Consider the following 22,056-nt stretch of genomic DNA (forward strand, 5'->3'; position numbering starts at 1 on the left):
TGTTCAATTTGTAATTTTTGTTGTTGAAAATCTTCAGCTTTTAGGCTAGCCATGGTCAGGGAACATTGGTGTGTGGGCGAACCCCCACTTCTCTTTTTCCCCACTTCTAGCTTTCCCCCTCCCACCCCCGCCCTCTCACTCTCAACTGACACTTCAATGCAGTGCTGGGTTTTGTTGTATTGCCTGGAGTCCTGTAGCTCAGTGGTTAGAGCACTCGCTTTGCAAGCGAGAGACCTGAGTTCGATTCCAGTCAGGGCGAAACCTTGGGCAAGTTTCCTTACTCCACACAGAGCCTAATAATAATCCCTCCAAAACCAAAAACAATAATAAATTGGTCATTTTCAATCTACGACTGTTTGTGGGACATTGCTGTGTGCAATTGGCTGCCGCGTTCGCCGACAAATATACAGTCAATTCACTTTACAGTGTGTTCTGTGAAGTGCTTTGGGACATCCTCCCAACGTGAAAAGCGCTATATCAAATGCAAGGATTATTATTATTATTATTGTCAGAGGTGCCGTCCTTCGGATGAGATGTAGTCTGGTACACCATGTCCAGCAGCTGCTCTGGGTTTGTCCCTTCTCATCCATTCTCCGTGTTCATGTGTGTCCGTGCTCAGTGGTAGAACTTTTGCCTCGGAGTCAGAAAGTTGTGGGTTCAAGCCCCACGGTAGGTCTTGGAATCACACAGTCTAAGCTGACACTTCAATGCAGTGCAGGAGGGTGTTGTATTGTTGGAAGTGCCATCCTTCGGATGAGACTTTAAATCAAGATGCCAGTTCATGTGGGCGTTAAAGATCTTGTGGCGCTATTTGAAAAGAGAAGGGAGTTTCTCTTTCCTCGGATCTTGGTCAACAATCCCCCAAATAAAATTAATCACTCACTCCATAGCTGTTTGTGGGATGCTGCCGTGTGCAAATTGTCTACTGGATTTTGCCTACAAAACACAGACACTACACTTTACAATATATTCTGTGAAACGCTTTGACACCTGAACAACAACCTGATAATGTGCTATATCAAATGTAAGGATTATTATTTTTATCCTGCACCACGGGTCTACTGATTGAAGGCCAGCAAACAAATGGTTTCAATAAAATGACACCTTTTTACCCCCAAAAATTGGTCCATCTGCACAGTCTCAAAGTAACTAATAAATGATATTTGTCTCCCAAATATATGGGTAGAATATCACCCAGGTCCAGACTGACCCTGTTTATCGAGCAATTCTGCACTCCCCCGTGCCCATAGATTAATTGCTCTCTGATAGCTTTTTAATAATCCCTCCAAAAACCAAAAACAATAATAAGTTGGTCATTTTCAATCTACGACTGTTTGTGGGAAATTGCTGTGCGCAATTGGCTGCCGCGTTCGCCCACAAATATACAGTCAATTCACTTTACAGTGTGTTCTGTGAAGTGCTTTGGGATGTCCTCCCGACGTGAAAAGCGCTATATCAAATGCAAGGATTATTATTATTATTAATTTCCTCTTGACTTTCTGATGCAGTTTTTATTTTGGCCAGCCGGGTGTGTGACACAGGCCAGAACTACCCCAGGCTGAATACCACCTACACATGGAAATTCCTGTGTTTGGAATGGAATGCGCCCTCTCTCCCTGGAGGGACGTATCCTGTTTAATTCTGGAGAGTATTAGGCACAGGTGGGCAAGAGCCAAGGCTTGGGCGACCCCAAAGTGTGCGTTGGGGTAATTGTTGGGAGTCCAACCAGATAAAACCATATTGCTTGCTGTTGAGAGCACTGCCTGGCAAGCTTTCTCACTGCTTGTCACCCGCCCTACCTGTTAGAGCTGCGGCTTGCAGGGTTAACAGGAGCTGAATGGGAAGAATGTTTCCCACGTTTTATTACTGAGCCCGGCTGGCTGGTCTGTCATCAGCTATGCTGGACTACAGCAATCACCACCCAAGGTTGTTCTGATTTACGTTGTCAATCTTGGTTTGACTTGTGCGTCAGCCTAGCTAAGTGGTAGCACTCTCGCCTCTGAGTCAGATGGTTGGGGTTCAAGCCCCACGTCGGGACTTTGGGCTTGAGTCCAGCTGATGCTCCAGTGCAGTACTGGGGGGAGTGCTGCATTGTCGGATCCGCCTTCCTTCAGATGAGACGTTAAACCAAGGTTCTGTCTACCTGTTCAGTTGCACGTTAAAGATCTTGTATGAAAAATGAAGGGAGTTTCTCTTGGGATCCTGGCTGATAATTCATCTAGATTTTTGCTGACACAATTGGCTACGATATTTGTCTCTAAATATATGGGAGAAATGATATCTGGGTGTATCTGTTTATTGACAAATTAGGTCCTAATTTTGGGGATCAGCCGGGTGTCTGACACATATGGAAACCCATCACTGTGCTTAAGAGTATCCAAACCAAACAGAGTTCCACGCATCCCACCTACACATGGAAATTCCAGAGGTGCTATTATCAGCTGCTTTGAAGAGACTCAGGAACCCACAGAATTTAAAATGATGGACTAAAATACGTCAAATATTCAGTGTCTGATATAATCAGCTCTGCCTCTTTACTCGTTTCACAACCTTTGCTGGGAAACGTGCAATTCCGCCACTTTCTGGACGAATTGAAACATTGCAACCAAACAAAACAGGTGAGGACCATATCAATCACTGCCGGACTAGCTAACAGTTCCCACATCTAATCCAGGGTCTGTAACATCCCACCCCTTGCCAGGGAAAGTGTAGTCTCCATGTATTGTAAATACACTGTGTTTTGTGGATGAAAGTGGCAGCCAATTTGCACTCAGTAACGTCTCACAAACAGCCAGGATGTGAATGAACGATTTTTATTTGGGGGATTTCTGGCCAGGACACTGGGAGAGGGAAACTCCCTTCTCTTTTCCGCATAGTTCCATAGGATCTTTAACATCCACCTGAACATCTCACCTCCGACAATACAACACCCCCCCGCAGCACTGCATTGAGGTGTCAGCTTAGACTATGTGAGTCCAAGTCCCGACGTGGGGCTTGAACCAACAAGCTTCTGACTTGGAGGCGAGAGCGCTAATACTGAGTCAGGTTGACACAAGATGTTGCAGAGTTGTTGAAAAAACAACCCTTGACTTCGAAGCTGTTTTTTTTTCTGCAGTTTTTTTAAAAAAAGTAAGTGGCTTCCTAGTGCAGGCCGGATTGAAGAGTTTTCCACAAATGGGCGTCGTTTGAAATTTTTAGACCAAACAGCTGGCTGGAATTTCAGAGTCCTGACTGCATATTAGTGAGGAAGCGGGGCACTGTAATGAGAGGAGGTGACAACCACTCGCTCCATCTCTGTCAATCTCTGTAGCACGCCCATGTTTACAGAACGGCAGGAATTCTCTCGGGGTGGAGGTGGGGGATCTCCTATCTTAGTTCAGTCACTGAGCACTTTGGTTGGAACAGCTCTCTCCGGTTGGTGATCAGGTTGTTGCTCAGGTGCCGGTAAACCAGCGGTGGTTTTGTGAACATTGATGTGAAAAGCCTCACTCGTCCAGCGTATTTTGTATGTGTGAGTTTGTCCAGGGCTTCGCAGTCAGTCACTGCTGCAGGGAGCGGGAGGAGCAGTGAAGAGCAGCTTTATACAAGATCTGGAGAGGCAGAAGACCGAGGTGAGCAGCAACCCTCTCTTTGGTAAGGTTACTTGTCACAGTTTAATATAATAATAATATAATAAAGCTTGCATTTGATATAGCACTCTATCATGTCATTGAGACATCTCAAACAGCTTCACAGAATATATTGTAAAATAGATTGAGTATGTATTTTGTGGGTGAAACACAGCAACTAATTGTGCACAGCAGTGTCCCACAAACAGTTGTGAATTGAGGGACAAAGATTATTATTTTTTTGAGGGATTATTACCCCTGGAAAGCGATCTCCCAATTGACTAACAAGCGGGTTCCTTCTTGCTGCTGTAAACAGAGGTGTGTGGAGTAAGGAAACTTGCCTAAAGTTTTGTCCCTCCTGGGAATCGAACCTGGGTCCTCTCACTTGTGAGGTGAGCGCTCTAACCACTACGCTACAGGACTACAATTTATCCTTTATAAAAAAAACTTTCCCCAAGCTTTGAAATAACAAATTAAGCCTATTTCTGCCCTTGAATCTCACGTCCTTTACCTTTGGCGGGGGAGTGGGGGGTGGGGGGGATATAATCTTTCCCACAATTTAAAAAAAATCTCTTTGATATATATATTTTTATAACTTTTTGCCCTTCGCACATAGCTCCTCTCTTCCCTGGCTCTTTGTCTTTTTTTGGTTTTCTGGGGTGCCTGAACTCTAATTTATTTAATTTTACTTCTCAGATCAAATCATCAGCAACCTAAAGTAAAAACTTCACAAAGAGAGGCTGTGGTGTGTTTGGAGTCTGCGAATATTTCACACAAGTTGCCACTTGCCTGAATACCCAGAGTTCTCACTGTTAGCGGCAGGTGGTATACCTTTAAGTGGTCAGATTTATTCTGAGGCTAAGAGACAGGAATGCGGGAGAACCAGAATTCCTAAATTCGAACTATTTCTGTCTTTGGGCGATGCATTTCCATATGTCTGTTTGACCAATTCAACTCGAATGCTGTTTTTGGTTTTTGTAATATCAGTCACTTTAGCAAATTATATACACGCACACGGTCTCCATTTCCAGTTATCTGAGTTGATATTTAATTGCCCATAAAATATACAGTCAATTCACTTTAAGGTATACTCTGTGAAATGATTTGAGTCATCTCAATGACATGATAAGGCACTGAGTCATATGCAAGGTTTGTTATTATTATATTCTGAGTTTTCTAGTGGTTTTGCAATGAGGAATGTAGCTTTAATTTGTTTCAGATACAAAACGTACACCTTGCAATCTAAATGCTGTATTAAATATATCATTGATGTCTCTTCGTTGGCAGGGACGGGGTATTGAAGAAGATGGCCTCTTCACCCAGCGAGTACGGGGGTTCTTCCTGGGAGCTGAAGGTCTTGGTGGACCAACCGGATGGAGAGCTACCCCTGGAGTTCACTCTAAGAGTAACAGGAGACTTTCACATTGGAGGAGTCATGTTAAAATTAGTTGAACAAATCCGTAAGTGAAATATTGCCCGTTGAGATGCATAATTGCTTGTGCTATTAATAGTTAATAGCCTGGCTCACTCGGTAGTATTGTCACTCCAGGGTAGAAAGGTTGAAGCCCCATGTCGGGGACTTTGAGCTCACAGACTAGAGAAGGGAGTTTCTCTCCTGGTGTCCTGGCTGACAATTCCTCAGATAAAATTTGTCACTCACTCCATGGCTGTTTGTGAGACGTTGCTGTGTGCGCATTGGATGCTATGTTTGACTACAAAATTCAGACATTAAATATATCCTGTGAGATACTTTGAGGCATCCTCCAATATGATAAGGCACTGTATGAAGTATAAGAATTTTTGAACTATTACCTAAAGCCAACAGGATTAACTCTTCACTCTGTAATAATATTTAAGTAATAATAATAGTCTTTACATTTGATATAGTGCCTTGGAGAGTCACCACGGTATTAAGGGGACAATGGCAGTTTGGATTAAGAACTGGCTGAGTGACAGAAAGCAGAGGGTGGTGGTTAATGGGTGTTTCTCGAAATGGAAGGAGGTGTGCAGCGGTATCCCCCAGGAATCGGTATTGGGACCAATGCTCTTTCTAATATATATTAATGATCTGGACTTGGGCATAGAGAGCACTATTTCCAAGTTTGCAGATGATACAAAGTTAGGTTGGGTAGTAAATAGTGAGGAGGACTGTAACCAACTGCAAGCAGACACACACAGAATGGTGGAATGGGCTGACATGTGGCAGATGGATTTCAATGTGGATAAGTGTGAGGTGATACACTTATGTAGGAAAAATGATAGGAGGCAATATAGACTTGGTAGCTCAATCTTAAGGGGGTGAACGTACAGAGAGATCTGGGTGTTCAAGTAAGCGAATCATTAAAGGTAGCGGGGCAGGTAGATATGGCAGTCAAAAAGGCATTTGGTGTACTGAGCTTTATTAGTAGGGGCATAGAGTAGGGAGGTTATGGTTAATCTATACAAAACACTGGTTAAGCCTCAGCTGGAGTACTGCGTCCAGTTCTGGGCACCTTACTTCAGGAAGGACATTAAGGCACTGGAAAGGGTGCAGAGGAGATTCACGAGAATGATACCAGGAATGGGGAACCTTAGCTATGAGGACAGGCTGGAGAAGTTAGGACTTTTCCCATTAGAGCAGAGAAGGTTACGCGTGGACCTGACAGAGGTCTTCAAGATCATGAAAGGTTTCGACAGGCTAGATAAGGAAAAGCTGTTTCCGCTGGTAGGTGTGTCTGTGACCCGTGGTCACAGTCTTAAAATATCTACCAAAATTTTTTCACTCAGCGAGTTGTTTGAATTTGGAATGATCTGCCTGAAAGGGTAGTGAAGTCCGATTCGATAACAGCTTTTAAGAGAGAACTGGATAGGTATCTGGGGAAGATGGGTTTGCAGGGTTATGGGGAGAAAGCTGGTGATTGGGGTTAGTGAAAGTGACTTGCTCTGTCAAAGAGCCGGCACAGACTCGATGGGCCGAATGGTCTCCTTCTGTGCCGTAACATTCTATGAAATCTATGAATCTAAAAACCCAGGTTCAATTCCTGGGCCGGGTGAAACCTTAGACAAGTTTCCTTACTCCACATGCTTCTGTTTACCTAGCAGTAAGTAGGAACCCGGTTGCTAGTCGATTGGCAGATTGCTTTCTGGGGGTAATAATCCTTTCCAAAGAAAATTAACGACTTTTTGTGGGACACTGCTGCTCACAATTGGTTTGCGTTTCACCCACAAACCACACAGACAATCCACTTTACAATATATTCTGTGAAGCGCTTTGAGACATCTCAATGACATGATAAGGTTCTATATCAAATCCAAGGATTATTATTATTATAATCAGGCACTGTATCAAATAAAAGAATTGTTTTAATATTACCTAGAGCCAACAGGATTGATTGTTCACTCTGTAATAACAATAATAATAACAATAATCTTTACATTTGACATATTGGCTTGGTGTGTCAGTGTGGTATGGTTACCAAGTCTGGATGTGGGTCTTGAACTGAATATATGGGTTTGATTCCTACAGAGATGGCCCAGGACTGGTCTGACCACGCTCTTTGGTGGGAACAGAAACATTGTTGGCTTCTAAAAACCCACTGGACTCTGGACAAATGCGGGGTGCAGGCGGACGCCAGGCTGTCCTTCACCCCACAACACAAACCCTTAAAACTCCAGCTACCTAACATGAGGACGGTGAGGTTAAAGGTCAGCTTCTCTGCTGTGGTCTTCAGGGTCGTCATCGACATCTGCAAGACACTGAGTAAGTGTAGCACAAACTGAGTAAGTGTAGCACGTGCCGTTCGCTTTACCTCATACAGTGACTGAGTCAGGCTTCAGCGAGAACCCAGGTTTGTGTAAAATTAACAATTAGCACATCTATGTGTGTGTGTGTATGCGACCTGTGTGCAATTGGCTGCCACGTATCACACACAAAATATACAGTCAATTCACTTTACAGTAAATCCTGTGAAGCACTTTGAGACGTCTCGAAGATGTGATAAGATGCTATATCAATTGCAAGGATTATTATTGGCAGAATGCTGTCAAAAATGCCTACTCCATGTCCCACACCTTCAATTTTTCTGCCCCCATCCTCTGGAACTCCATCCCAGAGCCTCACTTTCAAGGTCAATCTCAAGAGCTTCCTTTTTGACCGTGCCTTCGGCCATCTTCCCTCCTCCACCCCCTTGCCCTCCACCCCTTCCTAATCCCAAACTCCAGCTCAGGTGCAAACCATTTTCTGCCCAGCACCTCCCGACATGAAAGGCGCTGTATAAATGTAATTTGTTGTTGGAAAGGAGACTTACTGTTTTATGAATTGCAGATATCCGACGGTCAGAGGAACTCTCTCTGCTGAGACCACCAGACGAGAGCTTCAAAAAGAAGAAGAGAAAAGAAAAGGCAAAGGATTCCGTCAGTGAGGATATTCTAGACTTGGAGCAGTTACCAGTGTCTCCGGGATCATTAGGTGAAGCGCTTGGAGTGAATGCCCGTCATCACTGTCCAAGATGTTGGGTGAATTGATTGCCAGACAGTGCCCTCAATGGCAAGCTATATGGTTTAGCTAAGGTAGACTCCAGCAGTTATTACAGAGTGAACAATCAATCCTGTTGGCTATAGGTAATATTAAAACAATTCTTGGGATCCCCAAGCCTTGGCTCCTACCAACCTGCACCTAATACTTGCCGGAATTAGGTGAGCAGGATGTGTCCCTCCAGGGAGAGAGTGCGTATTCCATTCCAACAATCTGTCTCTGGGATTTCTGTGTGTAGGTGGGATGCATGGGAGTCCTGTAGCTCAATAGTTAGAGCACTCGCTTTGCAAGACCTGAGTTCAATTCCAGGCAGAGGGCGAAACCTTGGGCAAGTTTCCTTACCCCACACAGAGCCTAATAATAATCCCTCCAAAAAAACAATAATAAATTGGTCATTTTCAATCCATGACTGTTTGTGGGACACTGCTGTGCGCAGTTGGTTGTCACGTTTGCCCACAAATATACAGTCAATTCACTTTACAGTATATTCTGTGAAGCGCTTTGGGACGTCTAGAAGACGTGAAAAGCACTATATCAAATGCAAGGATTATTATTATTATTATTATGCATGGAATTCTCAGCTTGGTTTGGATACTGTTAAGTGTGGTGATGAGTTTCCATGTGTTTCGGTACACCCGGCTGCTGACCAAAAAAAAAAGGATCTGAGGAGCTCAGGATGTCCAGGCTCAGTACAATCTGTCCTATCATCGCTGGGAATATAGGGAAGAGCGGTCACTGTTGGGAATTCTGGAGAGCAATCATTGCTGAGAATACCGGGGAGAATGTCAGTACTGGGAGAGTGATCAGCATCACAGAGCCGTGTGGAGGTGTTGACTTAAGTCGTCACCAAATGTAACTGTATTTAATTTAAATCAAATTGGGCAATGATGTAGACACTGAGATGATCAAGCTCACAGAGTCAAGATGTTTTGTTTAAACCTTTATATAGGAATGTGCATGATTCAGACAGGTATAGTTACTCAGCCCGAGAGTAGAATTAGTAGTGACATGAGTTTCCTCTTCCTTATCTTTTCTTCATTATCTTCATCTCTTCTTTGTTTCTCCTTATTCTTCTGCTTTTTAAACAAGTCTTGTTTTGACTATGACCATAAGTCCATGTTGTTATCTCACACACACACACACATACCAGGATCTCGGCTTAACGTCTCATCCGATGAATGGCACCAGTGACAATGCAATGTCAGCAAGATTATATGAGTTCAAGTCCTGACGTGGGGCTTGAACCCACAACATTCTGGTGCTACCAACTAAGCTGGACTGAATGTGATACTTAAAAGAAACTTATAGAGAAACAGAGTGAGAGCGAGCGAGAGAGAGACCATCAGTACAGAGAGATACAGACCTCATCATTATAGAGACCCAACAGAGACCTCTATCTACAGTGAGCACCCAACACATAGTCATGATAATAAAATATTTCACCGTTCCACAAGTAATTTCGGATTGATGTTTGTGGGAAATGAAATGTATTAACAGGATGGTATTTGTCTGTGGTTATCTCCTGCAGCGAGTCCTGGTCTGTACAGCAAGACAATGACTCCTCTATTTGACCCCGTGAATGGCACGCCTCTCTCCTCCACAGTCACCTGGTTCAGCGATAGTCCTCTGGCTGACCACAACTGCAGCGTCCTGGCCATCAGCCAGCCAGATCTCACCCCCGACATCCTGGCCAGAATGTACCGTCCGCAGAGCCACCTAGACAAGGCCAAGGTAAACGCAGGGTAAGAACAATTCTTATCATCCTGGAACTTTCTTATTTGGGATTTGACATTTTTGCCTCTTGAAGGAGCAGGTCCAACTGTGTGGCCCATTACAGTCAATCAGAATCCTCCTCACATTTCATATAGCACCGAGAGCATTACCACACTTCACGAGCAAGAGAGACACACAGAGATACACACAGAGCGATGGAGAGATACACAGAGAGATACACAGCGATATACACAGCGATATACACAGAGAGATAAAGATACACACAGAGATACACACAGAGATACACACAGTGAGATACACAAAGAGATACACAGAGATACACGCAGAAATACCTACAGAACGATGGATACACAGAGAGATACACAGAGAGACATACACAGAGAGATCCAGAGATACGCAGAGAGATATACACAGAGATATACACAGAGAGATATACATAGATATACATAGAGAGATACAGCGATACATAAGAGATAGACAGAGATACACACAGAGAGATACACAGAGATATACAGAGATATACAGACAGATTCCAACAATCTATCTCTATTCCATGTGTGGGTGGATGCATGAAATTCTCAGTTTGGTCTGGATACTCTTAAACATGGTGATGGATTTCCGCGTGTGTCAGACACCCGGCTGACCAAACAAAATTGTCTGAGGAACTGGGGATGTTACAGTGAAACACAGAGACACATTGAGATATACAGGGATACACAGAATTACAGAGATACATAGAGATAACAAAAACAACAAATTCCATTTATATACAGTAGTGGCCTTTCACGTCAGGAGGACGTGAGATACATAAAGAAACACAGTTACATAGAGATACACAGAGTTACAGGGAGTTACACAGAGATATCTATAGTGACATGGAGTTATGTATTGTTACATAGAGTTAAATAGTATAATAATAATACTTATATTTGATATGACTGGAGGAATCTCAAAGCGCTTCACAGGATGAGCTGGAATGTGGAATGGTGGTGTGTTTTGTGGGTGAGACGGCTGAGGGACTGTTTGAAGGAAAAGTAAAGCAGATTTGAACCAGTTGTTCCGAGGGTAAATGTAGGTGGCGCATTCACACTGAAAATGGGAAATATAGGGAAAAGCTGCGGGTTCTCCCCAGATCTGTGGTGACTTGTCTCCTGGTTCCTTTATCTTCTATGCTGCTTAGGTGGTTGGATTCCTCCCGTTCACTGATGGAGCAAGGCTTCCAGGAGAACGAGCAGCTGCTCCTGAGATATAAATATTACAGCTTCTTTGATCTCAACCCAAAGGTAAGAGCCGCGACCGCCATGATCTGATTGTTCCATTCGGAGTTATTGTGTTACTGTAGTAGCACATTGTGCCAACCAACCCTCCCCCTCTCTCTCGCTCTCTGTGACACCTTTTGTCAGCCTGGTTCAGTGTGACACCCCAAGAGGTATTTTAGGGAGGTCGGGTTTTTGGGGGAAGGAGGTGTGTGAGTTTGGGGGTATTATGTGAAGTCGGGAGGTATTTTGGGAGGTCGGGGGTTGGTTGGAGGTCATGGGGTGTTCGGAGGTCAGGTGGGATTGGGAGGTTGGGATGTTGGGAGGTTGGGAAGGTTGGGAGGTCAGGGGGGGTTGGGAGCGGGGGAGCTTGGGTGGTCGGGGAGGGTTGGGAGGTCGGGCATGTGGGAGGTCGGGGAGGGTTGGGAGGTTGGGCGTGTGGGAGGTCGGGGAGGATTGGGAGGTCGGGGAGGGTTGGGAGGTCGGGGGTGTTGGGAGGTTGATGGAGGGTTGAGTGTGGTTTGTGACACCTGGTGGTTTGTCGACATTGGGATGAATGGAGCTGAACCGTTGCTGGTCTAAATGGATATAATGACCCCTGTCTCTGTGCAGTATGACGCTGTGAGGATTAACCAGCTGTATGAGCAGGCTCGCTGGGCCATCCTCCTGGAGGAGATCGACTGCACGGAGGAGGAGATGCTGATGTTCGCGGGTTTACAGGTTGGGACAATTCTTTTTCTTCATTTTCTGGTCAGCCGGGTGTGTGACGCATGTGGAAACCCATCATTGTGCTAACAGAATCCAAACCATACATCCCATCTACACGTGGAAATCTCAGAGATAGATTGTTGGAATGGAATGCACACTCTCTCCTTGGAGGGACACATCCTGCGTACCTAATTTCAAAAAATATTAGTCCCAAGGCTTGGGAACCCCAGAGTGTGCATTACCCTGTGGAGTCCTGTAGCTCAGTGGTTAGAGCACTCGCTTGCAAGCGAGACACCTGGGTTCAATTCCAGGCAGGTCAGGGCGAAACCTTGGGCAAGTTTCCTTACTCTACACACCTAATAATAATCCCTCCAAAAAACAAAAAAAATAATAAATTGGTCATTTTCAATCCTCGACTGATTGTGGGACACTGCTGTGCGCAATTGGCTGCCACATTTTGCCCACAAATATACAGTCAAATCACTTCACAGCATATTCTGTGAAGCGCTTTGGGACATCTATAAGACGTGAAGAGCGCTATATCAAATGCAAGGATTGTTATTATTATTGGGGTAACTGCTGGAGTCTAACCAGCTAAAAACACATATCATGCCATTGATATTGCTGTCTGGCAAGCTTTCCCAATGGTTGTCCAGCTAGGATCACCCTACACTTTATTTAGGGCTGTGGCTTGCAGGGTTAATCGGAGCTGTGTGGGAGAATTAAGTGCTCTGAGATGCTACCCCGCGTTAAGAGCGCTATTTCTCTTAATATATAAGAGATATAGTACAGTCACACAGACTATTGTTGTTGCTGTTGTTGAGTGATGTGTGGGTCTGGTTGCAGTACCATGTTAGCAGCCTATCGCTTTGCTGGGAGCCGCGGGAGAGCCGGTGTGAGCAAGACGTGGACGAGGTGGAGGCAGCGCTCGCCAGCCTGGAGGTGACCCTGCAGGGCGGATCCACAGATAATGCTTTGGTGAGGAATATAGGAAATGCTGTACAGAAAAGATTAATGATCTATCTTGTCCACCTTCTGCCAGGCTGGCAGCCACATGTTACAATAATGCAGATGTGGATAGCGATCCAAGAGATTCAAACACAAAATATTTGCTGAACAACATCTCCATCTTTGAGATCAAAACACAAAATTAGTTTTGGGGGTGTTTTGGTCAGGGCAAGGTGTGTCTGTGTGTGTGTGTCTGTGTGTATGTATGTCTGTGTATGTATGACTGTGTCTGTGTGTACGTATGTATCCTCAACGTGGGGACCGAGGCCCACCTATCTGAGTCACACGGAGTCAACGTGGGTTTCACCGCTTCAGCCATCGCGGCCATTGTTGACTCTCCTGGTGAACATCCAACCAGAGACCTGTCCTCTACCCTCCATTACTCCTGCTCGGTCCTCCTCTCCCATCGCCCTCCCCGACTTCTATCCCTGCTAGACCATCCCACGGCCTCCCTCTGCTCCAGGCTGCGAATCCTCTGTCGGACCCACAGTGGCCAACGCCGCTGGCTGTCAAACAGCAGCCACTCTGACTGCCCTATCCCCATTCTCGTCGCAAAGTCCCTGACCACAGGGGCCAATCTCTCCTCCCTCATCCACATCCCCATCCTCCCTCTCAATCCTCCCCCCACACCGTCCCCAAATTCTGCCACCAACTGTCCCCTCTGCATTGGCCTACAAAATGTCTGCTCCCTCTCCAATAAAACACTCACCATCCAAGACCTCATTGTCGATGAAAACATTGTCATTCTCGCCCTCACTGAATCCTGGATCACTCCAGGCGTCACCTTCCCTCTGACAGAGGCTACATCTCCCAGCTACACCTTCCATCATACCTCACGACCTAAACACCATAGTGGTGTTGTGGCTCTCATCTCCCGGTCCCCACTCAGCATAACGTTCCCTCCTTTGAGCACCTGACCTTTTATCACCCCTCCAACCTTTCCTTCAAAATTCTCCTGATCTATCACCCCTCACTACCACCACCCCAGCCCTCCCCCACCTTCCTCCCTGACATCTTCACCCTCCTATCTTCCGTCTCCCTCTGCTCTGAATGCCTCCTCATCCTAGGCAACTTCAATCAACTGCGAGGCGATGCTGGACTTCCTCGAATCCAAAGTCAAGGGGATCCGCTCAGCTGTCTCTGCCCTTCTGTCTATTACCCCTCCCCGTCTTCTCCTCACACCCCGGCCCCTACCCACCCTTTTACTCCACACCTTTGAACCTGTCTCCCACTCCTCTCTCACCACCATATAACTTGCATGAAACCGACGACCTGCTCCCTCGACCCCATCCCTACCCCTCTCCTTACCTCCCAGCTCCATATCCTTGCCCCTCTACTCACAGACATCATACACCTCTCCCTGTCCCCTGATACCATTCCCACCCCTTTAAAAACGTCCGTCATCACTCCTATCCTTAAAAAAACCTCCCTGGACCCAGCCATGCTCTCAAACTACCTCCCCATCTCCAACCTCCCTTTCCTTTCCGAGGTCCTGGAATGAGGAGGCATTGCTTCCAGCTTCACTCCTTCTTCTTCCGCTACTCCCTTCACAAACCCCTCCAATCGGGTTTCCGTGCCGCCCACAGCACAGAAACAGCCCTGGTCAAAGTGACAAATGACATTCTGTCCACCTGCGACCAAGGGTCCCTCTGCCTCCTCGTCCTCCTTGACCTCTCTGCTGCCTTCAACACTGTTGACCACTCTATCCTCGTCCTCCGGTTCTCCTCTCACCTCGACTTTCACAGTTCTCTCCTTGAATAGTTCAGATCATACCTCTCACACGGCCTCCACTTCGTCTCTACAAACAGCTTCTCCTCTAGCCCCTGCACCATCTCTTGCGGTGTTCCTCAGGGCTCTGTCCTTGGTTCCCTTCTCTTCAATATCTATATACTCCCTCTTGGTGACATCATCCCCAGACATGGGGTCAATGTCTATCGGACATCACATCAGTTGAATGTCAATAAGACTGAGGCTCTCCTAATTGGCTCCCGTCAGCGCCTCCTCACCTCAGGCACTGACAGTACCACCATCCATGGCTGCACTCTCCACCATTGCTAAGCCAGTCCGCAACCTTGGGGTCTTGTTTAACCCTCAACTATCCTTTCTATCCCACATCTGTGCCATGACCCGCTCTGCCTTCCCCTACCTCTGCAACATCACCCAACTCTGCCACTGTCTCACACGCAGGCCTCTGAAACCTTCATACATGCGTGCATTGCATCGAGGCTTGACTCCTTGCTTATCAGCTTCCCCAACTCCTCCCTCCATAGGCCACATCCAGAACCCTCCAGCCCCCGCACTAAGCTCCGTGACCCCATCACCCGACTCCACCGGCTTCCCATCACACAGAGGATACAGATCAAGATCCTGGTCCTCACCTTCAAAGCCCTCCATGGCCTTGCTCCCCCCTACCTCTGTGACCTCCTGACACCCTACCATTCTGCCTGCTCCCTCCGCTCAGCGTGCTCTAGCCTGCTTCACACCCTCCACCTTGCCTGTCCTACCATTGGTGGGCAAGCCTTTTGTCACTCTGCCCCCACTTTCCGGAACTCCATCTCACAGTCTCTCCCCCTCGCTCCCTCCCTGGCCTCCTTCAAGATCCATCTCAAAACCCTCCACTTTGACCATCCTTTCAATCACCCTGCTTCCCCCCTGCCCTCCACCCTCCCCAATCCTGACCCCCAGCTCGGGTCTGAAACACTGACTGTCCAGCACCTTGGGACGTCTTCCCGATGTGAAAGGTGCTGTACAAATGTAATTTTGTTGTTGTATGTCTATGTGTGTGTGAGTGTGTGCATATGTATGTCTTTGCATGTCTATGTGTGTGTCTGTGTATGTTTGTCTGTGTGGGTCTGTAGGTATGTGTCTGTGAGTGTGCATGTGTGTATGTCTGTATGTGTCACTGTGCGCGTGTGTGTGTGTCTTAGTGTGTTTTACAGGCTGGCGAGAATGTGCATTGGGGCAGTCGCTGGAGTCTAACCAGGTAAATCATAGCTTACCATAATATCATGTCTTTCAGGGCCTTGGGACATCTTTCTGATGTGAAAGGCACTATATAAATATAATTATGTTGTTGTTCTTTCCTATTTCTTGTCCAGCTAGGGCAACCCTACCGGTTAGGTCATTCAGAACTCTGCAGCTCGTGTACTGTCCCGCACCAGGCTTTGCAACCACATCACTCCCACCCTCGCTCGCCTCCACTGGCTTCCCATCCTCCAGAGGATCGAATTCAAGATCCTCATCCTCGGCCATTCACGGCCTCGCTCCCTTCTACCTCTCCGACCTACTATCCCCCTACCTACCTGCCCGTACCCTCCGTTCTTCTGGCGCCGGTCTGCTCCACATCCCCCGCCCCAACCGCCCTACCATCGGTGGCCGGGCCTTCAGCCTCTCAGCCCCCAGGCTCTGGAACTCCATCCCCCAGTGCCTTTGCCTTGCTTCCTCCCTTTCCTCCTTCAAGGCCGGTCTCAAGACCTTTCTCTTCAACCGTGCCTTCAGCTCCCCTCTCGACTCTCTACCCACTCCTCGCTCCCTCCCTTCTCTCCCCTCACCTTGACCATTTCCCCCCTGCTCGGGTCCTGACCCAACTGTCCAGCGCCTTGGGATGTCCTCCCGACGTGAAAGGCGCTCTATAAATGGAATCTTGTTGTTGTTGTTGTTGTTCTTAATGCTTTGACTTGCAGGATTAACAGGAGCTGAGTGGGATGATTCACTGCCCCCAGTGACTGGTCTGCCCTTTCAGGTCTTGTCAATAAGCCAGGCTGGCCGTGCTCTCATCAGCAGTGCCCTGGAATACTACAGACCCACTCAGGAACCGGACTAGATCATCACAGAGGGTGGATTGGCTTCCAAGTCTTTCATTGTCAAACATGTCACCTTGGAACCAGCCCAGGGGAAACCACTGTTTACCTTCTCGCCTCTCCCACATCAACACCCATCACCCCAGTCCTCAGCTGCTCCCAGTTTATCGTGTGTGAGGTGTGGGTGTGTAAGGTGTGTGAGGTGTGGGTGTGTGAATGTGTGAGGTAATTACACGATAAATTACATTAATTTGAGGAATTGGTTTCACTTTAGGCGGACATCACAGATATCCCAAAGTTGGCAGATTATCTTAAAATCTTCCGGTAAGTCCTTATGTCTCTTATTTATCAGATTTATTTGACAAAAGAGATGAAGATTGGATGAAGAAGACCCTTTGCCCCATCTAATCTCATCCCTTCAGAACACCCACCCTACTGTCCCCCCATTACTGGTAACAGTCCTGAAATTGTTCTGTGCCCTTGGGTTCTGCTGCCCTGGTGTGTTGGAAAGTATTTTTCACTTTCTGGGTTTATTTTCTCAATCACAATTTGCATAGGACACTAAGATAGGAAGGAGGCATTATGCATTGGGAAGAGGACAGGTGAGAAGTACAGGGAAACCTTGATAGATGAAGCGAGTGGGTAGAACTGTGGTAGACACTGTTTAACATTGTACAGGGTGAGGCAGTACATGGGAGACTGATGAACAGCGGGTGGGAGTATGTTCTCAATCCATGACTGTTTGTGGGACACTGATGTGCGCAATTGGCTGCTGCGTTTCGTCCACAAAATAATCAATCCACTTTACAATATATTCTGTGAAGCACTTTGAGACGCTTTAACAACGTGATAAGGTGCGACATCAAATGCAAGGATTATTATTATTATTGAAACTGCAGCAGAAATTACAGCTTGTTAGTCAGAGCTGTATGCTGTGATGGGGGACAGGGACTGGGGGGACGAAGAACCTTCTTCACCCAGACTAAATGTGTGGTCTTGTGAGAAGCAATGATCGAGAGGGGGGTTTAGGTTAAAGCTGGCTTGGATTGCAGTGTAAGTATTCTCAGAAGAAAATGTTTTCTCTTTTCTGAAATTATAAAAACGTGTCCCATTTCCAGGCCCAAGAAACTGACACTGAGACCGTACAAACAGTACTACGTCACCTTCAGAGATGTCTCCATATCTTACTACAAGAATAAGGAGGTTTCTCAGGATCAACCAATAGAACAGATAAACCTCAGGGGTAAGACACTACCGCAGAATCCAGACTCCAGCAATCTCCGTACCGGGAATCCTGACACGCACTTAATGTATGCACTGCACTTTAGTCATGTAAACTAGTGATTAGTGCGCTCGCCTTGGAAGAGAGGGATCTGCATTCCATTCCTGGGCGGGCGAAACCTTAGACAAGTTTCCTTATTCCACACACTTCTGGTAACCTAGCAGTGAAAGTGGGAACCCAGCTATTAGTTGATGGGTGGATCACTTTCCAGGGTTAATAATCCCTCCAAAAAAAAACATTTGGTCACTCAATCCACGACTGTTTGTGGGACACTGCTGTGCACAATTGGCTGCTGCGTTTTGCCCACAAAACACAGTCAATCCACTTTACGGTATATTATGTGAAGTGCTTTGAGATGTCGCAACAATGTTAAAAGACGCTATCACTACACACTGGTCACACTGAATTGGGTGTATTGGTGTAACTCACGGCTGTGATCTCCGATTATTTACAGGGTGTGAAGTTGTACCAGACGTGAATGTGACGGGGCAGAAATTTGGGATCAAATTGTTGGTTCCTGTGAGTGATGGCATGAATGAAGTGCACCTGAAATGTCACAACGTAAGTGCTTTATACACACAGGGCTGTCCTAGCTGAACAAGCAGCGGGAAAGCTTGCCAGACAGCTGAATCAATGGCAAGTTATGTGCTTTTAGCTGGTTAGACTCTAGCTTGGCTGCTGCGTTTCATCCACAAAAGACGCAAGTCAATCTACTTACAGTATATTCTGTGAAGCACTTTGAGATGTCTCAACGACGTGATAACCCGCTATATCAAATGCAAGAATTATTATTATTATTATTATCTGTCTTTTCTTCATATCCCTGAAGTTGACTCTTTTTACGTTATCTAAGTCCCTTTTGAAATTAATATGGATTCTGCCTCAACCTCAGTTCATTCCACATGCTGACCACTGTGTGCAGGAAAACTTCTCACCTCCCCGCTTGCCCATTTACTAATCTCACCCTGATGCCCTCTCGCAGCGTACTCAATGACCAGTTCCACTTCTCCAGCTTTCTGATCTTTCACAAAATGTTGATAAGGGAAACAGGAGAGACTTGATTTGAAAGGGGAGTGGAGGCTTATTTTATTACATATTACTGGAAGATTCTGTTTATCTTATACTTCAGATTAAACTCTGTGAGACGCTTTGAGATGTCGGGCACTGTATTAAATACAAAGATTATTAATATTATTAATGTCCTAGCTCTTACAATATACAGTATATTTTATATGGTATATGTGGAATATATAGTATGTATAGTTTATGGTATATAATGTATATGTAGCATATAGTCAACCTGGCGTCGTGGTAGCGCTTTCATCTCTGAGTCAGTGGGTTGTGGATTCAAACTCTAGTTCAGGACTTGGAATCACATAGTCTAATCTAACACTCCAATGCAGTGCTGGGAGGGTGAACTACATTGTCGGAGGTGCCGTCCTTCGGATGAGTCGTTAAACCGAGGTCCCATCTGTGCCTGTTCAGGTGGACGTTAAAGATCCCATGACACTGTTCAAAAAGAGAAGGGAGTTTCTCTCTCCCGGTGTCCTGGCCGACAGTCCACCAGATAAAAAAAAATTGGTCACTGTTTCATGGCTGTTTGCGGGACATTACTGTGCGCCAATTGGCAGCCAAATTTTGCCCACAAAATACAGTCACTGCCATTACAGTAAATCCTGTGAAGCGCTTTGAGATATTTCAATTACGTGATAGATTCAAGGATTTGATTGTCCCCTTAATATTATTATGGTAGTGTATTAGTGTTAATTAGTGTATTAGTGTTAATATAACAGTGTATGTGGTGTAGGAGAGCCAGTACATTATTATAATAGTGTATCTGGTGTGTATATGGTATAGGAGAGACAGTACATTATTATAATAGTGTATCTGGTGTGTATATGATATGGGAGAGCCAGTACATTATTATAATAGTGTGTCTGATGTGTATATGGTGTAGGAGAGCCAGTACGCACAGTGGATGGCAGCCTGTAAGTTGGCCTCCAAGGGGAAGACCATGGCTGATAGCTCCTTCCTGACCGAGGTCCACAACATACAGACCTTCCTCAAGATGAAAAACGTCAACGGCTTAGCTCAAGCTGTCCCTGACACGGTCACCATGGACATCAGCCCCGAATCCCTGGTCTCCCCCCGATACCTGAAAAAGTTCAAAAATAAGCAGGTACGACACACTGTTAATACTCCGAGTTTGGGACTGAGGATGTATGGCGAGGGTGTGTGTGTGTGAGGGTATGTGTGTGTGAGGGTATGTGTGTGTGAGGGGTGAAGGTGTGTGTGTGAGAGGGGTGAGGGGTGTGTGTGGGTGAGGGTGTGAGGTGTGAAGGGTGAGTAGATGACGTTCCATAAAGTATCTCTGATCTGCGTGTTATCACAGTTGGTCACGCGTGTGCTGGAGGCCCGTGTTAATGTTGCTCACATGTCGCTGGTGGAGGCGAAGCTGCAGTTTATTCAGGCCTGGCAGTCGCTGCCTGCCTTCGGCATCTCCTACTTTGTGGCCAGGTGAGTGCCTGACGTGATGGACAATATCACCATCTTGTGTCGTGTCCGCTCCCACGCGTCTCCCACATGTCTTGCACACGTCTGGCACATGATTTCCACACGTCTCCCTCCCAACTGGTCAGTAACTACATGACCGGTCAGTAACTCTGATACTCTACACAAACCCGTCCTACAGGTTCAGAGGAAGTAAGAAGGACGACCTGCTGGGCGTTTCCTATAACCGTCTGATCAGAATAGACATGGCAACAGGGGACCCGCTCATTACCTGGCGATACAGTAATATAAAGCAGTGGAACGTCAACTGGGAGATCAGGCAGGTGAGACCATCAATGTAGCCCAGAACAACCAGGTACAAAACCGCTGCCTTCAGCTTGTGATCAGAACGACGACGACGACGACAAAATTACATTTATCGAGCGCCTTTCACGTCAGGAGGATGTCCCAAAGCGCTGAATAGTCAGCAGCATTTAGTTCCCCACGCTGCAGTCTTAATAATAATATGATTATGATAATAATAATAATACTTGCATCGGAAAGATGTCTCAAAGCGCTTCACAGGATTTACTGTGAAATGGAGTGACTGTGTATTTGACGGCAACACAAAGAGTTGTGGATTGAGTGACCAATTATTATTATTATTATTACCCCCGGAAAATGATCCGTCTAACAACCAAGTTCCGACTTACTGCTAGGTAAACAGAGGCGTGTGGAGTAAGGAAACTTGACTTAAGTTTCACCCCGCCCGGGAATCGAATCTGGGTCTTTGCGAGGTGGGCGCCTGCGCTAAGCACAACTCTACGTTACTCCACAATACCAATGTGAATCCTCCCATTTCAGGTTGCAATTGAGTTTGATCAGAGTGTTGCCGTGGCACTCACCTGTCTGAACGCAGACTGTAAGATCATCCACGAGTACATCGGAGGCTACATCTTTCTGTCCACTCGCTCCAAGGACCAGAATGAGACCCTGGACGAAGATTTGTTTCACAAACTGACCGGGGGGCAAGATTAGCATCAGAGACTGCCACACCAACAGATCCCTCGCTCCACATGCATCACGTCAAATCAACACAGTTACACAGCTTGGCACCTAACTGACCATTCCACACCGGCCTGGGAGCAACAAGTACCCACAGGGTGTCCACAAAATCTTGTTACCCCGTTACAAAACAGTGATATGAGACTATGGAAGAGCTGAAACAAGTTGTCAGAGATGCATTTAGCCTCGTCATTCCATCATGTTACAGAAGATGTGGCACCGAACATGGCCACGGATCATTATCTGCCATGAAAATGATGGCACTCACACACACCCATTCTCTGGACATCTAAATACAGTTAAACACTTGTACTGAATACAATGAAGTACTTCCAAATACAATTATCATCATTCTTCCACGTTTCAGTTGTTGGTCAGTGCACCATAGTAAAAAAACATGGGGATAACAGGACTTTGCGAACCCCCTGTACAGTTGAGAGGCCATTGTCTACTGACTGCCCACCCTCCTCACTGTGGATAAGCAGATAGTGCAGATAATTGGACATTGTACAAAGTACAAATTTGTTACAACATCAACTAAAAAATTGCTTTGTTATTGCTGTGACTCACACAAGGAGCCAGCTCTTCTCTC

General features: G+C 46.2%; 1 protein-coding gene across 1 annotated transcript; it reads left to right on the plus strand.

The window, feature by feature from the left end:
• The first annotated feature begins 3,310 nt into the window (after window positions 1-3,310).
• Window positions 3,311-21,675, plus strand: fermt1 (FERM domain containing kindlin 1). Its single transcript, XM_007898284.2, has 15 exons — window positions 3,311-3,611; window positions 4,896-5,068; window positions 7,114-7,347; window positions 7,912-8,055; window positions 9,650-9,863; window positions 11,036-11,138; window positions 11,724-11,831; window positions 12,666-12,797; window positions 16,902-16,951; window positions 17,746-17,870; window positions 18,364-18,470; window positions 19,867-20,088; window positions 20,302-20,426; window positions 20,602-20,743; window positions 21,264-21,675. Exons 2-15 carry the CDS (start codon window positions 4,915-4,917, stop codon window positions 21,435-21,437), a joined length of 2,034 nt encoding a protein of 677 aa, XP_007896475.2. The 5' UTR covers window positions 3,311-3,611; window positions 4,896-4,914; the 3' UTR covers window positions 21,438-21,675.
• The last annotated feature ends 381 nt before the right edge of the window (window positions 21,676-22,056 follow it).

Source organism: Callorhinchus milii, unplaced genomic scaffold (assembly GCF_018977255.1).
Source record: "Callorhinchus milii isolate IMCB2004 unplaced genomic scaffold, IMCB_Cmil_1.0 Scaffold3, whole genome shotgun sequence".
Lineage (NCBI taxonomy): Eukaryota > Metazoa > Chordata > Chondrichthyes > Chimaeriformes > Callorhinchidae > Callorhinchus > Callorhinchus milii.